The sequence below is a fragment of the Podospora anserina genome, chromosome 2, assembly GCF_000226545.1.
Source record: "Podospora anserina S mat+ genomic DNA chromosome 2, supercontig 2".
Taxonomy (NCBI): Eukaryota; Fungi; Ascomycota; class Sordariomycetes; order Sordariales; family Podosporaceae; genus Podospora; species Podospora anserina.
The window spans coordinates 3068753-3092354 of record NW_001914858.1 but is presented as its reverse complement, the minus strand read 5'-3'; the positions used below and the strand labels follow the sequence as shown (position 1 = coordinate 3092354).

General features: G+C 51.7%; 9 protein-coding genes across 9 annotated transcripts, besides 1 other annotated feature; 5 read left to right on the top strand and 4 right to left on the bottom strand.

The window, feature by feature from the left end:
- Positions 1 to 259: 259 nt before the first annotated feature.
- On the top strand, positions 260 to 1900 carry PODANS_2_8900 (uncharacterized protein; the record flags this gene model as incomplete). The annotated part of the gene is made up of 1 exon (XM_001911651.1): positions 260 to 1900. One exon carries the CDS (start codon positions 260 to 262, stop codon positions 1898 to 1900), a length of 1641 nt encoding a protein of 546 aa, XP_001911686.1.
- A 498-nt stretch (positions 1901 to 2398) lies between these two features.
- Positions 2399 to 4544, top strand: PODANS_2_8910 (uncharacterized protein; the record flags this gene model as incomplete). Its single annotated transcript, XM_001911650.1, has 2 exons — positions 2399 to 4040; positions 4105 to 4544. The coding sequence occupies 2 exons, from the start codon at positions 2399 to 2401 to the stop codon at positions 4542 to 4544; spliced, it is 2082 nt and encodes a 693-aa protein (XP_001911685.1).
- Positions 4545 to 5803: 1259 nt separating this feature from the next.
- Positions 5804 to 5895, bottom strand: a tRNA (tRNA-Arg).
- Positions 5896 to 6394: 499 nt separating this feature from the next.
- On the bottom strand, positions 6395 to 7548 carry PODANS_2_8925 (uncharacterized protein; the record flags this gene model as incomplete). Its single annotated transcript, XM_001911649.1, has 2 exons — positions 6395 to 7011; positions 7188 to 7548. 2 exons carry the CDS (start codon positions 7546 to 7548, stop codon positions 6395 to 6397), a joined length of 978 nt encoding a protein of 325 aa, XP_001911684.1.
- A 2743-nt stretch (positions 7549 to 10291) lies between these two features.
- PODANS_2_8920 (uncharacterized protein) lies at positions 10292 to 10934 on the bottom strand (the record flags this gene model as incomplete). The annotated part of the gene is made up of 2 exons (XM_001911648.1): positions 10292 to 10654; positions 10713 to 10934. 2 exons carry the CDS (start codon positions 10932 to 10934, stop codon positions 10292 to 10294), a joined length of 585 nt encoding a protein of 194 aa, XP_001911683.1.
- Positions 10935 to 11130: 196 nt separating this feature from the next.
- Positions 11131 to 12787, top strand: PODANS_2_8930 (uncharacterized protein; the record flags this gene model as incomplete). Its single annotated transcript, XM_001911647.1, has 2 exons — positions 11131 to 12611; positions 12673 to 12787. The coding sequence occupies 2 exons, from the start codon at positions 11131 to 11133 to the stop codon at positions 12785 to 12787; spliced, it is 1596 nt and encodes a 531-aa protein (XP_001911682.1).
- Positions 12788 to 14289: 1502 nt separating this feature from the next.
- Positions 14290 to 16441, bottom strand: PODANS_2_8940 (uncharacterized protein; the record flags this gene model as incomplete). The annotated part of the gene is made up of 2 exons (XM_001911646.1): positions 14290 to 16165; positions 16233 to 16441. 2 exons carry the CDS (start codon positions 16439 to 16441, stop codon positions 14290 to 14292), a joined length of 2085 nt encoding a protein of 694 aa, XP_001911681.1.
- Positions 16442 to 18081: 1640 nt separating this feature from the next.
- PODANS_2_8950 (uncharacterized protein) lies at positions 18082 to 18746 on the bottom strand (the record flags this gene model as incomplete). Its single annotated transcript, XM_001911645.1, has 3 exons — positions 18082 to 18283; positions 18342 to 18591; positions 18650 to 18746. The coding sequence occupies 3 exons, from the start codon at positions 18744 to 18746 to the stop codon at positions 18082 to 18084; spliced, it is 549 nt and encodes a 182-aa protein (XP_001911680.1).
- A 348-nt stretch (positions 18747 to 19094) lies between these two features.
- On the top strand, positions 19095 to 20114 carry PODANS_2_8960 (uncharacterized protein; the record flags this gene model as incomplete). The annotated part of the gene is made up of 1 exon (XM_001911644.1): positions 19095 to 20114. The coding sequence occupies one exon, from the start codon at positions 19095 to 19097 to the stop codon at positions 20112 to 20114; it is 1020 nt and encodes a 339-aa protein (XP_001911679.1).
- Positions 20115 to 20450: 336 nt separating this feature from the next.
- PODANS_2_8970 (uncharacterized protein) lies at positions 20451 to 22337 on the top strand (the record flags this gene model as incomplete). Its single annotated transcript, XM_001911643.1, has 1 exon — positions 20451 to 22337. The coding sequence occupies one exon, from the start codon at positions 20451 to 20453 to the stop codon at positions 22335 to 22337; it is 1887 nt and encodes a 628-aa protein (XP_001911678.1).
- Positions 22338 to 23602: the final 1265 nt, after the last annotated feature.

Below are 23602 nucleotides of genomic sequence, written 5' to 3'. Positions count from 1 at the left end.
TGCTTCTTGAGGATGATATGATAGCTGAGACTATCCTAGTAAAATTGTATGTCAGCAGTCTTACTTTGTGCCTGTCATTCATCAAGAGTGTATGCTCTGGAGATGTCTCGACAAGTGTAATTTACGCTCCAATTCCGCCCCGCGCCCCACACCCCACTGAATTTTCACCAGCTGTTGTCCCTGAAACCTTTCCGCAGCTGCGAATCAATTTCATCACTTCAACATCTTCCAGCCCGCGAAACGCTGCCCATCAGTCGCTATGGACGACACAATGGCACCCAAAACGCGCAGCCAGACGCCCAAGATCTCGCCTTTCTTGGAGCCAGGCAAAACTACCAAGGTCGGGTCGCTGGCCATTCTCCAGCTCTCCCGCGACAACCTCCAACCAGTCTACCTCAAAGCCCCCTCCGGGAAACACGATGGGTACGCCGAGGGCGCTGTCGTCAACACCCGCTATGGCTCCTTTCCTCACTCGACCATGATTGGCGTGCCATGGGGCTCACAAATTCGCGCATCGAAAGTCGACACTGGCTCCCGAGGTCGCAACAATAAGAGGAAGCGTAACAAGAGCGATGACGACGGAAAGGAGGCTTCGGCCACTGTTGCCGAGGAGAAAACCGAGCAAGAAAGTACGCCTGCCGAAGTCAATGACGACTCCGCCGCTGTCGCCAAAAAGATTGTCGCCGACGTCAGCGGCTTCATCCACATCCTCCCCCCAACCCCCGAAGTATGGACGAGCAGCTTGCCGCACCGAACGCAGGTCGTCTATACGCCAGATTACAGCTATGTTTTACACAGAATACGTGCCAGACCTGGCTCTGTGTTGATTGAGGCTGGTGCTGGCAGCGGCAGCTTCAGCCACGCCTCTGTACGAGCCGTCTACAATGGATATCCAAGTGAAGGAGAGCGCAAGGGCAAAGTCTACAGCTTTGAGTTCCATGAGCAACGCTTCCACAAGATGAATCAGGAGCTGAAGGAACACAACCTCAACAGCTTGGTCCACTTGACACATCGGGATGTCTACAACGGCGGCTTCTTGATTGATGGCAAGAGTCCCGAGGCCGAGGCCATCTTTCTCGATCTCCCAGCTCCTTGGGAGGCACTACATCACCTCTCCAGGCGGAACCCCAAGAACCCAGAAGACAAAGAGTGGGTATCACCACTTAACCCAAAGAAGAGCGCCCACATCTGCACCTTTTCACCATGTATCGAGCAGGTCACCAAGACAGTTTCGGCAATGCGGCGCTTGGGTTGGGTCGATATCGACATGGTTGAGATTGCCAACAGAAAGTACCACACTTCCCGTGAACGTGTCGGTCTGAACCTCTCCATGGACCGCGGTGTCAACAATTCGGCTCGTGATGTCGATGAGGCTCTCTCTCGGCTGACTGAGATTGAAGCTCGGTTCCGGGAGCATGCCGCCAGGTCGAAAGAGTCGGATGACGAGATGGACGGCGACGAGGATGACGGACTGATCAAGCGGCGTGAGAAGAAGGAACAGAAAGGCGGAAGGAAGCGCGGCGGCGAGAAGAAAGTCAAGATTGACCACAAACCTGACTCCCCAGAGAGCTTTGAGGCGTTGCCGTCAGGGGTGCCCATGTGGATGGAAGGCCGGCTGATCACCCGCGGCGAGCCTGAGATCAAGACACACACCTCGTATCTGGTGTTTGCCACGTTGCCGATCGAATGGACCGAAGAGGACGAGGCGGCGGCTGCGGCGGCTAGGCATCCCGTGATTGGAGAACAAAAGGTTATTGGTCTTGTTGATAAGGCGGCGAGGAAGCAGGAGAGGAGGGAGCAGCTGCAGAAGGCGACTGGCAACAGAAAGGCAAGACGGATGGAGAGAGCTGCGGAGTTGGCTGTGACAGCTGAGGAAGAGGTTGGCGTAGTGGTGCCATAGTAGTGTGTGTTTGCAAGTATACCCGGAATAGAATTCGATGGTTTGGTAGCGGTAACAAGAATGACCACGATGAGGCCATGCGATCTGCCATGTGATTTGACAACTGTGGCACTACTACTCCAAGAAATCGAGATGCTGCTGTTCCCCATTTACCCCAGGAAAGTCATCAAGCGTCGACGGGATCCATTTCTTAGCGGCTACCGAGGTGCCTTCCTGCTGGGCATGTTGGCTTCTTTCCTCATCAGCGCCATCACGTGCCATGGTGCCCGGACCGATCCCATCGCCTGGCTCAACAACACGCCAATCGCCTCTCTGCTGTCAGACCTCGTTCTCAACTTGACAGCAAGCCATTTACGCCATCCATGACATCAAGATGCCTTTTAACCCCACATATCTCAGTCAACGGCCGGGCCGGATAGAGTTCCATATCTCTCGGTTGCCATCATCACAGAAAAGACACGGTCGACAGGCTGATGATGTTATCACACACTTGATAACATGCTCAAGAAGATAAGCATTTGCCTTGCTTGGTTCATCCACCGGGCATTGAACAACAGGAGCAAACGGTTCCTCGCGCTCCCTCGTATCGATCGGCCATCAACTCACTATATGGCCGTAGTCTCAACGGCCTTCACGAGTCAGCTAGCTGACTGCCTGCAAAAAACTTTTTCACTCAGATTACTTACTCGTACTCACCTCTTCACATCTCCTTTTTTGGTTTGGGTTTTGGGTCTCACCTCCTGGCTTTCTTGTCTGAAATTTGAAATGCGTGGCCTTTCAGTTGCTAACATCGCCGATAAGACTGCTACTGGTCTATCCTGGTTGTCGATCAAGACAGAGGGCTTGACCATCTGGGACGAAGCAGGGACAACCAGCCAACCTCGACCGACATGGAAACCTGTATCAGTCGACAAGCTGTCCAAGAAGCCTCGGCCGCGATCTAGGGCAGCATCTCCCTCAAGCGTGCCCCCAGCATCCAAACGCAGCCTGCTCGAAAGGTTTAGCCATTATGTCTGCGATGCCTGCCAAGGTTTGGGCCACACGAACATCAATCTCTCCGGGTTGGCACGCGGCATTGCCTTGTCAAAGATCTTGCACACCAAGCCTAGAATGCCATCTGCCACAGGCTCAGAGACCTGGCGTTGGGAAGTCCTCTGGCACGAAGTCAAGTCATTTGTCAACAACTACTGGGAGCGCTTCTTGGACTACATCGGGGCCAAGCTCTCTGGATTCAAATCCATGGCTCAGTCACTCCAGATCTCTATCGAGTTTCGAATGAAGTCTTGGCCAGCTTCCAGGCTCCAATCACTCGAGACCCTGCCGTACGAGCTTCCAGAGAAAATCCTCCGCTGCTTGGACTACATTGTGACCAATCTCTTTGGATTCGAATCCATGGCTCAGTCATCCCAGATCTCTGATAACGAGTCTCTCATCAAGCCCAGGGCAACTTCAACGCTCGGATCACTCGAGGCCCTGCCGTACGAGCTTCGAGATAATATCCTCCGCTGCATTCCCGACTTTACCGACCTCATGTCTCTCGTGCAAGCATCACCCGTCTTTCTTCGAATGTATCTCGAGAACAAGAAGTCTCTGCTTGCTGGGCATCTCAAGATGTCACTGGACACTGGCGTCATGACCGATGCCCTGGCTCTTCAGAAAGCTTCTACACTACGAGTTGACAAGTCTGTCGATAGAGACAAAGTTCAAGAGCAGTTGAATAACTACAAGAATTTACGCGACCGTGATGGATCCACAATCGGGAAGCCCATTGACGGCTACAGCGAAGATGCTGTTCTTGGAATGTTCTTGTTTTGGCACACTTATGCTCGTCCACTGACTGTGCATTTTGCACGCCTCTTTCTTTGCAGGTTTGACCCCCAGCGGCCGCCCATCTTTACCCATCTGTCGCCCACGGAGAACACCCGTCTTTTGAGGGCACTCTACCGTTTTGAGCTCTACAGCTGCTTGTTTGGCGGCGAGTCACGCCACTTGCAGCTCAACTACAAGGAGGAAGAGGTGCTTAAGCATTTCTTTTGTCTCTTCCGGCCGTGGGAGGTCGAAGAGATCTTCTCCGTGTACACCTTGGTCCATGACGAGATGACGACTCGCCTCCGGATGATGGAGAAGAACTTGTTTCATGGTGCGCTTCGAGTCATATCTGAGCAATTTCCTCCCTGTTTTGTGTTTCGCTGACTCCCGAGCAGCCGTCACAAATGAATTCGCCTTGGCTGGCGGTGCTGCTTCCTGGGGCCTACGAGGATTTAACTCGGCTCTGGGAGACGTTAACTTTTATAGCATGATCACGATACGACCAGGCAATCAGTGGACTCCGGGGTATGGATTCATGGAAAACGTCCTCGGCCAAGGTCCTCAGCGATTGAGACGTCGTAGTGGCATCACAGAGCATGACCTCGCCCAGGATAGGGGAGATCCTCTCCCTTATGTTGGTGAGTCAGAGAGCGAGCCTCCCTATGGTTGGGTCCTGGTGTGCAACGGGAAGTACCTCAATGCCTACGGGGGTGATGTGCGGAAGCCTAGCCCCCGTGACTGGGGATATGTCTTCTGGGATAGATGGCGCCTGATCGAATTCAAAGGTGATAGGAAGCTGAAATCTACGTCATGGGTGCCTGGTGCTGGAGTTTGAGTAAGTGTGGGCAATGCCTATGCTTCATCCGCGTCGCTTCCATATCGATCTCATCCCCCCTTTCCAACCCCTTCAAGCTACGTCAAAGCACCGATTCGCCTTTCTGCCCTTGCTCGTCAAACCTTGATCTTTTTATGACTTCCCCCCAGTGTTGTCCCTTTGCTGAAGTTGTCAGTAGTTTTAGGTACCACGATGGTCCATAGAGGCCATACAACTACCATTCAGATTGACTGTATTACTACAGGAAGAAGCGTAAAGAAAAAAAGAAGAAAAAAAGAAAAAAAAGAAAAAAAAAGAAAGAAAAAAGAAAAAACACAAAAAAAAGCCAAAGCCGACGCAAGATAAGTGGAAGAGTGGCCGGCCACTGCCAAAAGACAAAAACACTGTATTATTGCTACATGTGAGTTCCACTAACGTGAAATCCCTGTGGTCTCCTACTCATCGCAAGCAGTGTACTTATTTTCCGTGATACGCGATGTTTTCACTCTTCCTTGAAGATGGAGCAAAAGGGGGCAAAAAGGTTCTGGGGTTTTTGGTTGAGAGGTACCATATATCTCGGTGCCCTAAGAGTGCAAGGCGCAAAAAGGTTTTGAAGTTTTTGTTTGAGGCAAATCATGGGTCTTGGTGCGATACACAAATGCACGTAAGCGGAATCTTCACTTCTTTCTACACGAAATAAGAACTACAGAAAAAAAGAAGAAATTACCAGCACCACCTTGAAGGTGCTATCTTGTTGTCCCGCCACAAACCGCACAAAGGTACGCCTCTCTCCACAGCGAACGAACCCCTTGGGCTGAAGGTACGCAAGCTACTGGAATATAGAGAGACTCGGAGCGCACAGCCGGAAGAACACACGGGACCGAAATGTCAAGCCACTCGCCATCGGTTCAGTTCATCTCCCACCACCCGCCACCCCCTCCACGAGGCTGTAACAGACCGTGGAATGGCTTCATCTTCTTATCCTCGGGAACATACCACATGTCAGCCACTCAAGGCCGCTAACCACAGGATGGCTGACGCACAATCGAGATGATCGTGAAGCTTGAATCTTGGTGAGAACCCCCTTTTTGATGAGCTCGGTTGCCCCACCAACGCGGGCGAAAACTCAACATCGAAGCTACCGAAAAATTTCCTCAACAACATTGTTCTTAGCTTTCGTACCATAACTCAACAGATACTCACGTCATTTTTGGGAATGAGAAAAGTGAAAAAGAAGGCGTGAGTCTGAGGGTATACAGAAAAGGTTAGGCAAAAGAAACCGATCCGCCCAGGGGTCGAACCTGGAACCTCCTGATTACTTGATCCTGGGAAGGAATCGTAGTCAGACGCGCTGCCATTACGCCAGCGGACCTATTAGAGGTGATTGTTGAACTTTGGCAAGGGAACTTGGAATTATATTAGTGTGTTATTCGCAATGCCGATTTTTGGTTTGTTCACATCCGTCCTCAGGTTTGTTCTTTTTTCTTCTTTCATAGTAGTTAGACAGCTCAATTGGTTGGGAACAACAGACATTTCATTTTTTCCCCCATGAAATGCAAAGCGGCGAGAAGAAATTTAGGAATAGAAATCAGGATTGGCATAAAGTATATAGAACCTAGTGACTAAGGTATCAAGCCAAGTTGTTAAATCGTCCACGAACTTCGCCATTCCGTAACTCATCAATCCACCTCTTTAGTTCCCATGACCATGACTTTCCATGCGCTTCTTGCAACGCCATTACCATACTTTTCCCTTGCTCTCCCTATCATGGCTCCCTGACCCAACCAAAACCACCTGTCCCGCTTCGCCAACACACCCTCAATAAACCCTCTCCCATCACCCCTGAATCACCCCATCCTAACCCCCTAAAATCAACTTCTCATCTGCCCTTGCCCCTGCCCCTGTCCCCCATAACACCCCCCATTCCCCTCCCCCCTCCCCAACATCGCATACATCTCCCTATTCCTCCTCCTCATCTCCTCCCCAGCACGCAACCTCTCCCTCCTCTTAGCAGCCATAGTCCCATTATTTGCAAAAGGCGTCATCTCCGGCGACCCTGAACGCCGGTTCTCCTTGATACTAGCGCGCCTGTTGTTCTTGCCCCCCTTGCGACGACGGGGTTTGGCGTCGGGCTCAGACTCGGTGTCCTCCTCGTCAGACTCGTACTCGGGGCCGCCCTCTTGCTTGATCTTGGTGGACTCCTCCATCTTACGGATGGCTTCTGCTTCGTCAAACTCGGGGGTTTCTTCCTCGTCATTGTCGGAGGTTTCATCTGTGTCATCGCTCATGTCAGCGTCCTTGTTGTCCGACTCGATGCTCTCCCTGATGGGACTGCCGTCGGCGGCTTCTTCAGCCTCGCGGGCTTCACGAGCTTCACGGGCTGCCTTGCGCGCTGCCTTGCGGGCATCACGGCGCTTCTTGCGGATGGCGACGAGGCGTTCGTCGCGCTCCCGGACTTGCTCTTCGTTGGCTTCTAGGACGGAGTTAGCTACTGATCTTCTGAGGGGTGAACTATTGAAGACATACCCAAATTGCAATACCGGTTGGGAAACCGGCCAGCAGCAACAGTCGGGCGTCTATGACGGGCACTCTGCCAGTAATGCTCGACTGTCTCACGTCAGCCCCACTCCCCATAACCAATATGCTTCAACAAAAAAGACTTACACATTGCGAGTCCTGTGTAATTCCTACGGTCAGGCTCCCCTTCCTTCAGGTACTTCTCCCTCATCCTCTTCCTCATCTCGGATGCAACCCAATTCCACCCATGCTCCTCGTTATTCTCGATATCATCACCACAGCGCTTCTTGGTGAACGGGACGAGTTTCTTCCAGAAGAGGAACTCCTCTTCTCGGATCCAGGCTTTGCCGCCTTTGCCTACGGTGCTGGGTGGGGGCATGGTGATGTGATCTGTGGGGATGTTAATTGTATGCATACTTGAGGTGTAAGATGGGGGTGAAGGCATGTGAAGAGTGTGGAAGGGTGTTGTTTCGAAATCTGGACGCCTTGAACCGTGGTGAATAGGCATTTGAATGGGTGTTATAGATGTTTATGATGTTGTTATAGGCGTCCGAAATCTAATGATAGGCGTGATAGATATAATTCGAGGCGTCAAAAAGATAACTTGAGGCGACCGGAAGATAATCCAAGGCGTCCAGAGATTTCGTCCAGGCGTCCATTGGTGGTGTGATGGGTGTTTTGAGGGCTAAGAGGGGTGTGAAGGGGTAATGATAGGTCTTCTGGGGGCAATTGAAGGTGAGATGTTCAAAGAGTAGAATCATGGGTCAAAGACGTGGTTGGGGACGTGTACGACGTAGCTGGTGGGCCCCCAGAAAGCCTTTGAGGGGTATAAAAGTGAGGGTAGGGCTTGAAAGTCTTCACTTACAGGTACCAAAAGAGAATTGGTTGCTGGATGGACGCTTTTCAAGCTGGGGGTGACTTTGTAGCTGCTAAGAATCCGGATAGCAGTCAAAGTCTTGATCGTTAATCTAAAAAGAGAAAAACAGCCAGGGAGAGGGAAGAGGAAGTTATTTATACCCGGGGATGGCCAGCACAGTGTTCCCTTGGGTATATTCACTGTCGCCGACCACCTCCACAGCCTCGCGGTGAATGTCTTCATCTAAAGTCGCATTGCTCCTACTCGAACCAATGAAACCCAGCTCCAATGTCATCCGATGTCTGTTTGCTATTGTCGACGCGAGCTGAAATTTGACAATAGATCACTGGGAGCACGGTCACGGGCTGGCCTTTCATGTAAGCCACCCCTATCTCCGCTTCTGGCCATTGCTATCTGGCAGGAAGCTGACAATCTGATCTTGAGAGTGGATATGACGTCGAAAAAGACAACAATGCGGTCTCTATCGCTCTCTGCCGTCCTGGAGCAGCGTTTGCAGAGTGGGATGGACCACGTGAAGCTTTCCCTTGCGGCCGGAGCAGGATGGGGGTCTTCTTGACCGGCATCATTAATCACTCTTAGTCTCTATCATACGGCCGCGGAGCCTTTGTCACTTTGTTCGTCCGATTCAATCTTTGTGGGGGATTCGGCGGCACCCCGCTCATGAGCAAACAAGTCCGCCAATTGCGAATTATCAGCACTTGCTGGGGAATCTGAGTGCTCTAAGCAAATGGAAACTTGCTCACCTATCTCGGTCAAGCTCCCACGCTATCTCAGCGACTGTGCGACCGAGGTCGGGAGTTTTTTTACCGGTGAATATCAACTTAGAGCAACTGTTCATTATGTCTAAAGGTGAACTATCACTTGCAGCCAACGCCCTCTTTCATTGTCCCAAATACAAGAAGCACAGAGCGGATAAATTGTCTGCGAAGGCGGTCGGACGCAAAGAAAAGTGTTCATAAAGACAAGTGATGAGTGATATCTTTCTAGACTTTTGATCAGACCGGCGACGCTTGATGATTTCATACTTCTCCTTCCTAAATATCTGACAGATACCCACCATCGCAGTCTCATATATTTCACGTCTAGCCAACTGACACTGTCATTCCACCAAGGTCAGGTGGCCCAAGTCTCAACATGGATCCTTGAAAAAGTCGGCCTTCAACTCACATCACTCCCCGCACGTGAATGAAAAGCATGCCGTCTCTGCGATACACCGGAGAGGCCATTAATGCTTCCAGCTGAGAGAGAGAGAGCTATTGTATCTGATGACTGGAGTCCTCCTCACGTGCAAGTTCACGAGGAGTACAGCACAACCCTTGTGAGCCGCCTGCATTTCTCGACGCATGACTGTGAGTCTTCGAGACTGTGAAGTCACATCACAAAGATCATATCTTTCTTACTGCCCTGTTTACTAAGGTAGTTTCAAGGTCAATCTTGGACGGAACTCGAGACATTCAGACCCTAGGTGATCTTGCATGTAAGAGACCATCTATAAGATGAATAACTCCATGGGAAATAGTAATGTGGGGACGTTACCGGTTTTACAACGGAATATAAAACGTGAAAAACGAAAGGAGCTTGCAAGGCGGACTGGCTTTCAGCAAGGAATAGAGAGCGTACTGGAAAGATTGTGCCGATGGGCGATAATACAGCTATTCCGAGTCCTCTAGCATGATAGGGAACACTCTTCAGGGGCGTATACACTGTTCTGGAACCCTCGATTATCACCGTGGAATGGGGGTGACAAGTCACTATGGTTGGAGTCACTGGCTCAAGCATCACATATCATGACCTATCAAGCAAGCAGGCCATCGAGGTACTGGATAATATTACATGATGTTGTACAAAGAGATCAAGCTCCAGTAAACCCTATTCATCCAACCCCATCATTGAACATCCCCCTCGAGAGGACTCAAGGACACTGTGTTCAGCGGTGATAAACCTCCGGAGCCCAGCCAATCAGCAGTCAATCACCATGTTACACAGGTAGAATGTATGTGCCCATTGCTATCCCATCAGGTAAGCAAGCATTTTGTCCATTTCCTCCGGCGGGCCGGGTTATTGCCATCTGGCGGGCCATGGCCCAGCATGTTCAGGAGAACCCAATGGCGTCAAGTATTCCAGTTATTGGCCATTGTTGGTAAACGTCTCCCAGGCAATGCGTGTCTTGGGTGTGGGTTGGAAACTGTGGCTTTCTGAAGCAAATTCTCAGAACCCTTCGAGTTGAGCGTGATCTGACGATTTGGGAAGACGGTGCGGTTCACTCGAAAGGACTTGAGGGATCAGGCGCCGTGTAACCTCGGGCGATGAGCCATGGAGCTAGCCTTCTTTCCATCTTAGAGAACTGCAAGCATGGTGAGCTCCCATTCCCAACTCATTTCCCTGCGCAAAAACTTACCACGCTCTTCTCCGACAGAGGAACAACGCCGTCCTTGACCCAGACTCCCCAACTTCCCATCATATTGGCCAGCATAATGTCTGTGGACAAACGATCTCCGACAACGGCGATCTGACTTGGGCTGGTCACTCCTGTCTCGGGATGCTTGCGGAAATAGGACATGATTTCATCGCCACACCCGGGCTTCTTGGTCTGATGTGGAAGAACGACAACACCGGTAGCCTTCTCAACGGCAGCGGCGAGCTTTCCATCACGGTCATAACTCTGGGCTCCAGAAGTGTTGGAGACAATCAGGAGACGGCGACCTGGGTAGGCAGCTCGCAATGCCTCGAAACGTTGCTGTACAATATTTTAACATTTTTCTACACGTGAGGCACTGAACAATTAGGAGGGATACCTTGTACTGGTCGTAGACCTCATTATGCTCCGGATAAGCAAAGCAGTCATCCTTGTCCAAGACCACCGCCTTGATATCAACCTTCTCTCTCTGTCCCGCAAACGCCTTGTCGAGCGGTATTGGAAGGTCGGCAAAGGTGGCTACCGTTGCCTGGGGAAGACATAATGACGGCTTCGCCAGCAGTTTAAATATGTTTAGTGAGGCAGATAAATTGAGATTCATGTTAAAAATGTCGAGAGGGCGGTTCTTAGAGGTTATAGCAAATACGTCACTGAGAGTCCGTGCAAAGAACCCCTGGGATGATACAGAGGGGGAGCTCGGGCCACATCAAAAGTCGCGTCAATTGAACCCTGGGCGCGTCTCCATTAAACTACCACCAAAGGATTATCATCCATCACATATCCGCCAAGAACAAAAAATGCCCCCAAAAAAGACCACAAATCAGAAAGCTGCCGCTAGGGTACCCCGAAAACGACCAGCAACTACCGATCCTTACGAAATCCCAGAAGAAGACGAAATTGAGCCACCGAAACGACGACGTCATGCCGCCACAGCAGCCGCTGACACAGACGATGCCACCGTCAGTACGCCCTCAGCCTCGAGGCTGAAGAAAACAGTAGCGACACCAATAAAACTCAATGGTCTCAACGGGATAGACACACCAAGCAGGAAGAATAACGCAGACAGATCCGCCAGACGGAAAAGCGCCAGGGCCCTCGTCGACCGTGTGATAAGCGGCGCCATCAGCGACGATGAAGCCGAAGAAGGGGACATAGCAAGAGAAATCTACGAATCCAGCGAAGACGAAGAAGACGAAGAAGACGAAGAAGGAGAAGAAGAGAATCTAAACGGAGAAACCGAACCGACAACAACACCCTCCAAATTCGCCCCCGGCCGAAAACGCAAAACCACCACAACCAGAACCCGAAAACGCTCCCCCACACCCCCCCGCGATCTCCCCCCTCACGAGCAATACTTCTTCCAAAACAAACCCGGGCTTTCCAAAACCTCCAACAACACCCTGTCCTCCCTCCAACTCCTCACCCACGACGAATACTTCTCCCTCTCCCGCGACCTCTCGTCCGCCAACCCCCACAAAACCGACATCACCCACCTCGCCTCCCTCCACGTATCCTCCTTCCCCCAATGGGCCTTTGAACTCTCCCAGTCCTTCTCCCTCTGCCTCTACGGCTACGGCTCCAAACGTCAAATCCTCCACAAATTCGCTACATACCTCTCCTCACACCCCCCTTGCTCCTTGGGTCAAGCCAACAAAATCGTCATAATAAACGGGTACACCCCCTCCATCACCATCAGAGAACTCCTCTGCTCCCTCGCCTCAGCAGTATCCTCCCCAACAACCACCCTCCCGGGTATCCTCTCCTATCTAACAACCCACCCAAACACAACCTTGACCATCCTCCTAAACTCTGTCTCCTCCCCCCATCTCCGCAAGGGGTCCTTTCAGTCGATAATCTCCACCCTTGCCTCTCACGCACAAGTCTACCTCTGCTGCACAACCGACTCCCCTGATTTTGCCCTACTATGGGACTCGGCAGTCGGCACAAACTTTCGGTTTCTCTACCATGACTGCACCACTTTTTGTTCGTACTCCCCCTCTGAAATGGAGGTTGTCGACTCGGTGCATGAACTCTTGGGTCGGAAGACTCGACGGGTGGGGGGGAAGGAGGGAGTGGCGTTTGTGTTGAGGTCGCTGCCGGAGAATGCAAAGAGCTTGTTTAGACTGCTGGTTGGGGAGGTTTTATGTGCGGATGAGGGTGATGGTCAGGGTCAGGGGCAAGGAGAGGAGATCAGTGTGGAGTATAGGATGGTGTATAACAAGGCGGTGGAGGAGTTTATCTGTAGTAGTGAGATGGCGTTTAGGACGTTGTTGAAGGAGTACGTATTTTATTCTGAGATGAAATCGGGTGTGATATGCTGACAAGAGAAAAAAAAATAGGTTTCACGATCATCAGATTATTACTAGTCACAAGGACGCGTTGGGGACGGAGCTGTTGAGTTTGCCGTTTGGGAAGGAGGAGTTGGAGGGGATATTGGAGGAGTTGACGACTTGATTTTTTGTATGGTGTGGGACGTTGCTGTAGTAGTGTTTGGGGTGTTGCTGTGTACAAGTGTAATAGCTTTTTTGGGAGTGGGATTGTGGATAGGCTGGACATGGCATGGGATATTGTATAGAGACCCACGAGGGTTACGACAGACGAACCAGAATCACTATGAGTAGTTTACACAAAAACTAGCGGTTACTGGACCTAGGAAGCGAAAAGGAGAGGGCAAAGGTTCAGCTGGTCCAGGGACAGATGGGAGGCTGTCTGGCAGAGTTGTCAAATAGGAGAACAAAAATGGAAAACAGGGAACTGGATATTCATAACTATTCATCATGTGCACATGTCAAATACCAGCTATCGTAACCAGAAACTATCCCAGTCATGTACGGATACAAAACCATCCGATATCAGGTCTATCAAACATCACGATCATTACCTTCCACAAGATCACAAGACTCTTACACGTATTCAGACCTCATTTTCTTTCACAAGTCATGAGACACATCAAAACATCACACACATTACACACAATCACAACTGTTTGGTGTAAAAAATGGATTTTAATTTGGACTCCATTATACATAGACGATTTGTCTTGTCTCGAGCCTCCGAGCGGGAACAGCCGCCACTGTCCGAGTAGAATTCAGATTCGTGCCAATCCCCCTTTTAGCCTTCCGCAAAATCCCAGGCGCTCCTTGCGCACAATGTCCGTTGCGCTTCGTGCCCGATGTCTTTTTTGCGACCGGCCGTGCCAATGCCAAACGCTCTGAATAGAGGAGAGCCACAAGCATTTTTGTAGCCCCCATCCGTCGTCAGAGTTCCATCTTCAAAGGGGTATCAAATGCTCCATTAACCTGCTCCCAGTCCTCAAACTGCCGAAAAAAATGGAATTCTAATCTTTTGAAAGGTCCCGTTTTTGTTGTTGTAAGACCCATCTCCTGCCGGTACCGTTGCTGAAACCGGCCAGAGAAAAAGAACCGAGAAATCCACTTTTGTCTATGTGTGATGGTCGTCAAGTGAAGAAATTGAAAAACAGAAAATCGAAAAGGCCAGCGGCGCCCATGCCTCCCATCTCTAATGTGAACTTCGTGCCCTGCCGGAAATGCAAGGCAAGAGCAGGAAAATGATGACTAGATTACACCAGCCGAAAACCGAAACCGCATATGTATGCCGCGTGTGGCATGTGAATGCACTCGCGGTCGAGTTGTCGACTTCCGAATAATGCGGTCTAAAAGGGTATCAAATCGTCGAACGTGTGGTTCTGTATCGAGTAGGGAAAGCCCGATCTCCATCGTCAAACTCGAAAAAACCATCGGACTCGATCCCTGCTGGGTTGCGAAAGAATGAAAGTCATGATCGCCGCATAACAATTCCATGTGCCAAACAATAAAAGAACAAAACAAAAGCGAGACAGAATCCTTGGTAAACCATGCAGTGCTGAACGATGCAGTGCCGGATGCCAATGATGTAAAAGTGGGTGTTGAGGTGATTCACGACGTGAAGTGGTATATTTACCACCACGACTGACCACCACCGCCGCCAGGGTTGCCGTAGCCGCCGCCACCGCTGTAACCACCACCACCGCCGCCGCCGCTGCCATAACCACCGCCGCCAAAGCCTCCGCTGGGGGGAGCACCGCCGTAGCCACCACCGCCGCCGCCGAAGCCGCCGCCGCCGCCAGAGCTGTGTCCACCGAAACCACCGCCGCCATAACCACCACCACCGCCACCGCTGAAACCACCGCCCTTGCGGAAATCGGTGTTGCCGCCACGGCCACGACCGCGACCGCCACCACCACGGCCGCCACGTCCACCGCCGAAGGAAGACTCACGAGCAATGGTCTCGAGGAAGCCGGGAACCTCCTGGTTGGCCTCCTTGAGAAGCTCGAGGAGCTCGCGGACGACACCACGGTTGCCACGGTTGAAGAAAGCAGTAGCAATACCGGTGTTGCCAGCACGGCCGGTACGACCGATACGATGAACGTAGTCATCAATGTCGGTGGGGAGATCGTAGTTGATAACGTGGGTGACGTTGGGAATATCCAAACCACGGGCAGCAACAGCAGTGGCAACCAAGATAGGGCACTTGCCATTGCGGAAAAGCTCGAGGGCACGCTCACGCTCACGCTGGGTACGATCACCGTGAATCGAGGTGGCGGGGAAGTTCTGGTTGATCAAGAAATCCGAAAGGGAGTCGGCCATGCGCTTGGTCTCAACAAAGATAAGGGTGAGACCACCGGCGTGGGTGTGAAGGATATCAAGAAGGACGGAGCGCTTGTCAACATCCTCAACGTACTCGACCTTCTGGGTGATGTTCTCTGAAGTAGAACCAACACGACCGACAGACAAGAAGACGTAGTCGTTCAAGAAATCCTGAGCGAGCATCTGGATGTCGCGGGGGAAGGTGGCCGAAAACATGAGAGTTTGGCGTTGGCCGGTAAGAGGCATGTCCTCACCCTGGACGATGCGGCGAATTTGGGGCTCGAAACCCATATCAAGCATGCGATCGGCCTCGTCAAGGACAAGATACTTGATGTTGCAGAGGGAGATGCGACCACGCTCTATGAGGTCGACCAATCTGCCGGGGGTAGCAACAAGAAGATCGCACCCGCGCTCGATTTGGCGGAGCTGAGAGCCTATATCGGCACCACCGTAGACAACGCAAGGGCGGACCCACGAACGGTAGGCGAACTTGCGGGACTCATCGTAGATCTGAGAGACCAACTCACGGGTGGGGGCCAAGATGAGGGCAGTGGGGTACGCCTTGCGCTGGCGGTAACCACCGCCGCCGCCACCCTGGGCAGGAATGGGGGAAGGACCCTGAACGAAGGACTGGTGAAGGATGGGGAACAAGAAACCACCAGTCTTGCCGGAACCTGTCTGGGCGCAAGCCATCAAATCGCGACCGCCAATGACGATGGGGATCGAGTACTTCTGGACAGGGGTAGGGATCTTGTAGCGAGCAAGCTCGATGTTGCTCAAGAGATGCTTGTCCAGAGGGGGGTGGGAGAAGGTCAAGACGGGCTCAGGGACATCATGGCCGGAAGGAGTGACCGGGATGTCGTCGTACTTCTCAAAGTTGATGCCAGTGTGCTGCTTGCTCGGGTCATCAGCAGTGCCGAAGAGCTCACGCTCGACGCGCGGGTCGGGGTTGCCAATGATGTGCTGGCCATCGCTCCAGCGACCCTCACCGCGGCCGATAGGACCGCCGCCGCCGCCCATGTTACCGCCGACATTGGAGCGTCCACCGCCGTAGGCGTTGCGGTTGAAGCCACCCTGACGGTTGCCCCAAGACTGCTGCTGAGGGGGAGGGGCAGACTCGTAAGAAGCAGCGCCGCCAGGAGTGGGACCAAAGTTGGTGTTGGCACGAGCATCGAAGCTGTTGTTGCTGGGCAAATCAGGTTAGTATTCACGGTTTGCAACACAGGTGATGGCAAGCGATGTCTGAAACTTACCCAGCCCAGGCACTGTTGTTGAGCCCGTTCATGGCACCAGGAGCAGGTCCGTTGTTCACGGCAGGAGGGGGGGCATTAGCCCCAATCTTGCCGCGAAGGTGAGGAGGAATGTAAGAGCGACCGCCGGGGTGCTGACCAGCGAGCTGAGCCGCCGCGGGAGCCTGATCGAGGGACAGGTTGCCCATGCCGCCGCTGAGTTGATCGGCCATATTTGCTGAGGTTATTTCAGTCGGTAGGCGAATAAAAAGTCGGGATTATTTTCTGATCGTTGGGCTCAGACGAACGCGATTGTTCAAATGAGAGTAGTGAGGAAAAATCAAAGTCGAAAAGACGAAGAAATCGAGAGAATATTGGTTGGGCTCAGAGAAAGCGCGAAATTAAGTGGTTTCCTGCGACTTTTCGAGGTGGCTCGCGTGGCTCGTAACAACCAGGTATTACGAAGAGAGGGAGCGTGTGTGATGCTTCCTATGCGATCCTTTTCAAAGTACCTGCAAAAACAGATCCTTAAAAAGAAAAAAAAGGAAAGACAATTCCAAAGGGAAAAGCACAGTGAGATGAGATGCGGGATGGATTAGAGAAATCCAGAGATGGGTGGGGGAGGAAAAGGGTAAGATTTTTCAGGAGAGGAGAAAAGTGAGGGACCCGAGAAAGAAAAGAGTTTTGGATCCTGTGCTGGGGGACCCACTTTGTGCCACTCACGCCCGCAGCAGCCAGCAACCACCCACAGGTTGCCCCCAACCTGGCACTGCTACCCACTCAGCGCCTTCCCCTTCTGCCAGTTAGAGAATTGCTAAGCAATCGCTTGGTGGGGCAAGATGATCCAACCCTTAAGCCGACGATGTCTTCCTCTACTGATTAGATAGGTTGCTACTTGTGTTCCGGTGGCAACATACGTCACATAAAGGGTTCCGGCTTAAGTTGGTGACTGTCAATCCCTTCTTGTCTTGCGCAAAGGTATCTCTAATTTCCACAAAGTCTGTTCTCGTCAACATCATCAGACGACGGCTGGACGGGGCTTCCAAGTGGGCAGTGGTGGGATCCTGTTGGACATGCCGAGTGGCTGTCACGGCTGTTTGGCCTTCCTTCAGAGAGTTAGACACCAAACATGCCTCCCATCTCTCTCCTTTCAACGCAGGAACCCGCCGGCGGACAGTTGTCTCTTGAGTCAGTTGGAAGTGTCTGGCACGTCTGGCACGCACCCGACCAAACAGCATGCGGGGCCCTTTCGGGAACGGGGCAACAGATCAGGAGCAACCCCTTCCCTGATGCCATCAGCCATCGGCCATCATTACACTAACAGAGGGTTACGATGAGTGGCTTGGGCTTGGGGGCATTCGTGCAACCCGGCCTCACCGCCTCACTCAACAAAGTCGAAGGCTTCTTTGAGCGCGGGGAAGGTGCTTTGGATTGGCTCTTCACCCTCTCACCGCCCTATCGGCCAGAAATGGTGCCAAACCAAGTCTGCAGCGTGTCAAACCGTCTGTTGTGGTTGGGTGTGCCCCCACTCTGCTTGTCTTGCAGAGGACTGTGGGAATAGAGCAAACACAGGTCAAAATAGGAGATTTCCTCATTACTGCCCGTGTCAGCGTCATTCTACGCACCCCAGCCAAGTGTACTCAAGTATGATCGACTTGACTAGCTTCCGGATGTAACCACTCTTGCCAGTCAGGGGCCAAATCCGAAGCATTTGAGGCATCAGGAGACGAAACCACCAAGTCACCTTGAACTCTGGCAAGTCATGTGCCAACCAGAACCTGAATTCTAAAATCCCATTGAATGCATGCATCGTCCGTGCCAGGTATTATACACCGAGAAATCCCCCACGAGACTCCAAATGCAACCCATTAAATCAAGCAGCCTTCACCACCTTGTCGTCATCAAACTGGATATCTACCACGCCGTCCTTGGTCACTGCCTTGACCGTCATCCCCTTGAAGTCTATCGGTAGTCTTCTCTTGAGCTCGTCGACGCATAGTGTGAGAAGTTTGATGCCTTGGCCGAGGGTGATGTCGGGGTGGTGGTGCTTATCCAGGATAGAAAGGCAGTAGTATCTAAGAAGGCATATTGTTAGTGGGGTGATATAGGGTTTGGAATTGGATTCCATCATACTGAGCATAACCGTGGGCAGCATATGGGACGGGGGCGAGCGACGCAAGGTAGTCCAACCAGTACAGGCTAGACTTGTGTGTGATGGGGTCAACGCCACCCAAAAGAAGGTTTACGTTGTATGGATTTCTCGACCGAAGACTCGTAGCAAGTTCACCGCGGACAAAGTGAGCAAGAGCTGATGGAGAAAGGTCCGACTCGTTGCGCATCGAGTAGAGCTGGGCGTTGGCTTGGATGTAATCGGCAAACTGGACTGTGGGGTTCTGTCAGCATGCTGCCGGAAGGTGTACATGAACACTGTGGTGACTGACCGGTATCACCAGCCTCGCCAGAGTAGGCCATGAGTGTGTGCTTGTTCAACTGTCTTGTCTTGTCGTCGGACGCCTTGAGGATGGTAGCTCCACGCATGGCCGCCTTCGACGCGGCGATCAGCGTAAAGTCCTTGCCCGTAATGCCCAGTAGAACCTCCCTAGAAAGTGTCAATGATGGGCGTGCTCTATAGGATGGGTAGATGCGACGTACATTTTGTCTCTGCTGTGGCGTGAATTTGTAGATGTGGTGCGTTGGTTGGGACGTTAGGTGAGCGTCGAAGGTTGCTTGATGCTGGTGCTGGGGGTCATGGATGGAGCTGGGTATGGCGGGCTGGAGCTAGGCAGGCGGGAACGCGCACCTTGGGAGTTGAATTTGCGGGGCACCTTCAGCCTTCCTATGTTGGAGCACTGACCACCTGTCGCATATCGATTTTTTGAGCTCTCAATGGCCTCTCTCATTTTGAACCTCTCACAGAAGCATAAACTCAAGTCACCTATAACAATCTCAGTCAATACACTCAACTCTGCCCCGTTCATTAGTCTCATCTCTCAAGTGTCCCACTTCTTAATTCTTTCATCGATTGTGTCAATTCGACCATGTTCGAGGTTCCAGATGCCAAACGGTAGGCCCCTTCATTCACACTCTCTCATACATGCGCTAACATATTTTCGTATCAGAGTGAGGAGGGAAGACCTCTACTCGTCTTCTGACGAGGGGGAAGTGCACAGGTATATATCTTCAGAACAAGATGCCAGCCTTCTCCGGCAAAAACTCTCAAGTCTCTTAGCCATCAACCTCGCTGCGCCACCACAACATGAGGCCGAGGGTGATGTCTCCATGGCCGATGCAGACCAAGAGACACAACCACCACTAGAAAATGAAGAGAACCAAGAAGAAGAATTTTCGTTCCGGCTCTTCTCATCAGCACCAACACAAAAAGTAGTGCTTGCGCCGAAAGAGGATGAGCTACAGGCCTCAACAGAGGAAATACCCTTCAAAGAACGGCCTCTCAGTTATTACATACAAGAGCCCCTCACCCCCGAACAGCAAGAGCAAATACGACACTCCGCCATGTCGGCCCAAGACATTCTGGCGCTATCGAAACAAAGAGCGTGGGGTCTAGAGGTACCATGGAGGGTGACGAAGATTGAGATTGTGGCCACCAAAAAACCCACAACAATGACTGCTGGAGGCAAGATTGTAGAAGAGGGAGATAAGAAGAAAAAGAGGCCAGGAAAGAAGACCAGGATCAAGCTTCGAATCAGGGAACAGAAGCGCAAGGAAGAAGAGAGCAAGAAGCTCACAAAGGAAGAGCACCTTAAGGAGAAGAAGAAGCGACTGAACAGGGAGAAGAAGTTGAAGAGAAGGCAGAAGGAAAAGGCCAAGAAGGCTGCGAATGGAACTGCTGGCGACCAAGACGGGGCCGACAAAATGTCAGAGGATGGAGATAGTGGTGAAGAATGAGGGACAGTACCGCGATATTCAATGATGCCAAAATAGCGTTTATTTCGTAGCTATCCGTATCTCTATCAAACACATCAATGACATTCAGAAGAGCCGCAGCCTTCCATACAAGCATACCCCACAGTGGTGGAGCTCGAAGCAGTGGCGGCCGGCATTTTCCTTCTCCGATTTCTTTGGTCGCAAGGGACGCCAAGACCCGACCAGGGGTGTTTCTCCACTCGTGCAGGCCGACAACTTTTTTTTTCTAACGACGGCTCAAGAAATTTTGAAGCTGCAGCATTCGGCTGGTGAGAAAAGACTGCCAAAGCAGCGACAACACGGCCAAAATTGCCCACCATGTCGTCCTTTTTCACAACCCCGGGCGCCCAGAAGAAGAGGAAGCGTCCAGCAGCCACAGAAGTCCCCAAGAAGCGATTGGCGACCACAAAATCATCCTCCAAATCCGCGACAAGAGGCCCCACCAAGCCCACCGCGGCTCTCAAGAAAAAGAAGGACATTGAGCGCGACGAAGACATATCCGGCAGTGAACTCGATACCGAGAACGAAGACGATGACATTGTCAGCAGAAGCGGCTCGGATGATGCCGACAACGAGGGCGAGACCGCCGCCGAGAAGCGTCTGAGACTCGCCCAGCGCTACCTCGAGAAGACGCGAAAGGAAGTCGACGAGCTGCAGGACGAGTACGCCTTCGATGCCGAGGAAATCGACCGCGATCTTTTGGCCGAGCGCCTCCAAGAGGACGCCGCCGAGACCAAAGGCAAGGTCTACCGCAAGCTCGCCCCCGAACTCGACTTCCCCCACGCCGACCCCATCCAGTTCCGGTGGAACTCGGGCACCGTCACCTCCGTCTCTGTCTGCCCTCCGTATGCCTACACAACCACAAAAGACGGCTACCTCACCAAATGGAAGCTCCAAGACCTCCCCAAGAACCAATGGCCTCAAACCACCCGCAAAAAGCCCAAGAAGCCCCCTGCCCCTCCCAAGCGCAGACCTGAGCGCATCGCCTTTGTCAAGTCTCAGCCCCTCAAAGCCAAGGACAAGACCTTCCAAGGCCACACCGCGGCTCCAATTACAGTAAAAGCATCCCAAGACGGCAAGTTTGTCGTCACCGGCGGCCTCGACCGCAAGCTGGTCGTCTACGACGCCGAGACCCTCAAGCCTATCCGAGCCTTCACCCAGCACCGCGACGCCGTCACCGGCATTGCCTTCCGCCGGGGCACCAACCAGATCTTCTCCTGCTCCAAGGACCGCACAGTCAAGGTCTTCTCCCTGAACGAATTGGCGTACGTCGAAACATTGTTCGGCCACCAAGACGAGATTATGGACGTGGATGCCTTGGGCCAGGAGCGCTGCGTGTCAGTCGGCGCGAGAGATCGTACAGCCCGTTACTGGAAGGTGCCTGAGGAATCTCAGCTTGTGTTTAGAGGTGGCGGTGAGGGCGGGTCGACCAACACCAAGAAACACAAACTTCCGGCCGGGCTGAATCCAGCGAGCGCTGCTCATGAGGGGTCAATGGACAGAGTCGCGATGTTGGATGACGAGATATTTGTCACGGGCAGTGACAATGGCGATTTGGCGCTTTGGAGCATTCAGAGGAAAAAGGCTTTGCACGTGGTTGCGAGAGCGCATGGTCTGGACCCTGCGTTGAGTCCTAGGGAGCTTTCTGGTGGGAATCCGGAGGATTTTAACCCTAAGGATATTCCTCCCCCTCAGCCAAGGGGTATCACAGCTTTGAGAACGGTTCCTTACTCGGATCTGATCTTTAGCGGGAGCTGGGATGGGAGTGTCAGGGTGTGGAGGCTGAGTGATGATAAGAAGAAGATTGAGAGGGTGGGTGTTCTGGGGCAGCCAATAGACTCGGAGGACAGTGGCGACAAGGAAGAAAAGAGTCTCGCGAGGGGAATCGTGAACGATCTTGCCGTGTTTGAGAGAGGGGAGAGAGGCAAGGACGGACTCTGCGTGGTGGCGGTTACCGGGAAGGAGATGAGACTTGGGAGGTGGAAGTACATGAAGGAGGGGAGATGTGGGTTGGTCGTTTATGAGGTGCCTAAGAATGTGGTTGACAAGAAGAAGGAGGAGGAGACTAATGGGCATGCTCCGGTGAGGAATAAACAATTAGAGGGGCGCGGGGGGTTCTACTTTGGTTCGGTAGATATGCATGGCACGGCGTTTGATGAGTTTGTTTTATCCCCAATTGAACAGTGTTTTATCTGGAGTAAATAAAATGGGAAGGCTGCTTGTCGATACTACTCGCCTGGTGGTTGAAGCTGGTTTGGCTGTATACCTGTATATATTCGATCGTTATCTTTGACAGGAAAAGGAACTGGAGAATGCCATCAGTGTAATGTACATAGTACTGCCCATTGTACCGTCTGATCCCCTGTTCTTGAAACATCCGCGAAAGAAGATCATCACCACACAAGCACCATCACCAAAACCATCACCAAAACCATCACCAAAACCATCACCAAACTCATGTAAACCAAACCTCAATCCCACAACCCCCATTCACACAACCTCCACCCACACAACATCAATCAAGATCCCTACACACAAACTCTACGGTATATTTCACCCCCCAAACAATCAACACTATACTAAAACACAGCGTACCCTATTCTTCTTTTCCTTTATCATTTTCATCCTCCTGTTTATCTGCCCCATATATCAGTTATACCACGAAACCCAACCCAATCTGTGAAAAAGATCAAAGTAAAATCATCCCACTCCAATTTTTGTGTCTTGTTGAGTTTTCTTTTTTTTATTTTTTTTATTTTTTTTACTCCCTGATATTTTTTCTTGAAACATCTTGGTCAGTTTGTTAACTTGGGGTCGTCCATCGCCAAAACTTGACCATTAGATGCCAACATAAAAATTGCCATGTCGGGTTTGTAAACATAGGTAGGCACCCTATTGCAACCCGTTCTCATATAGGTAGGTCCACCGAGAAGAAAACTCGCCTGTAACTTCGTATACCTAACATGCAGGAGTATCCATTTGATAAACCCAAATTACCCATGGCCAGATTCTCACATGAACACACAAACAGACGAGGTAAATAATTTTCAAGCTGCCTGGGAAATGGTACAATTGCTCAACTCCCCATGAACCCTCCCCATCGCTGATGTCTAAAAATACATACACAAAACAATATCTTTTCATTTCTCTGCCCCTACCCCCCTTCCGTGTACTCCTCCTATTCTATCAAGCGCTCTCTATCACCCTTCCCCCCAGCCTCACCTACATAGGTACCCAGATCTGTCCCCAAACCCCACTCTCCTCCGATAGGCAAACAGCTAACAAACAATACCAGGACCCAAACTCCTATCCCATGCTTGCCAAATAATCCCACATATTGATAAATACCCACTCTCTTCTGCGCCTTACCTTGAGCAAAACCAGGATGATAATCAATGTTTCCGTAACCCACAAGCCAAAATAGATAAGAAGAAAAAGAAACGGAACGAAACAAACTTATATTGGAGAAG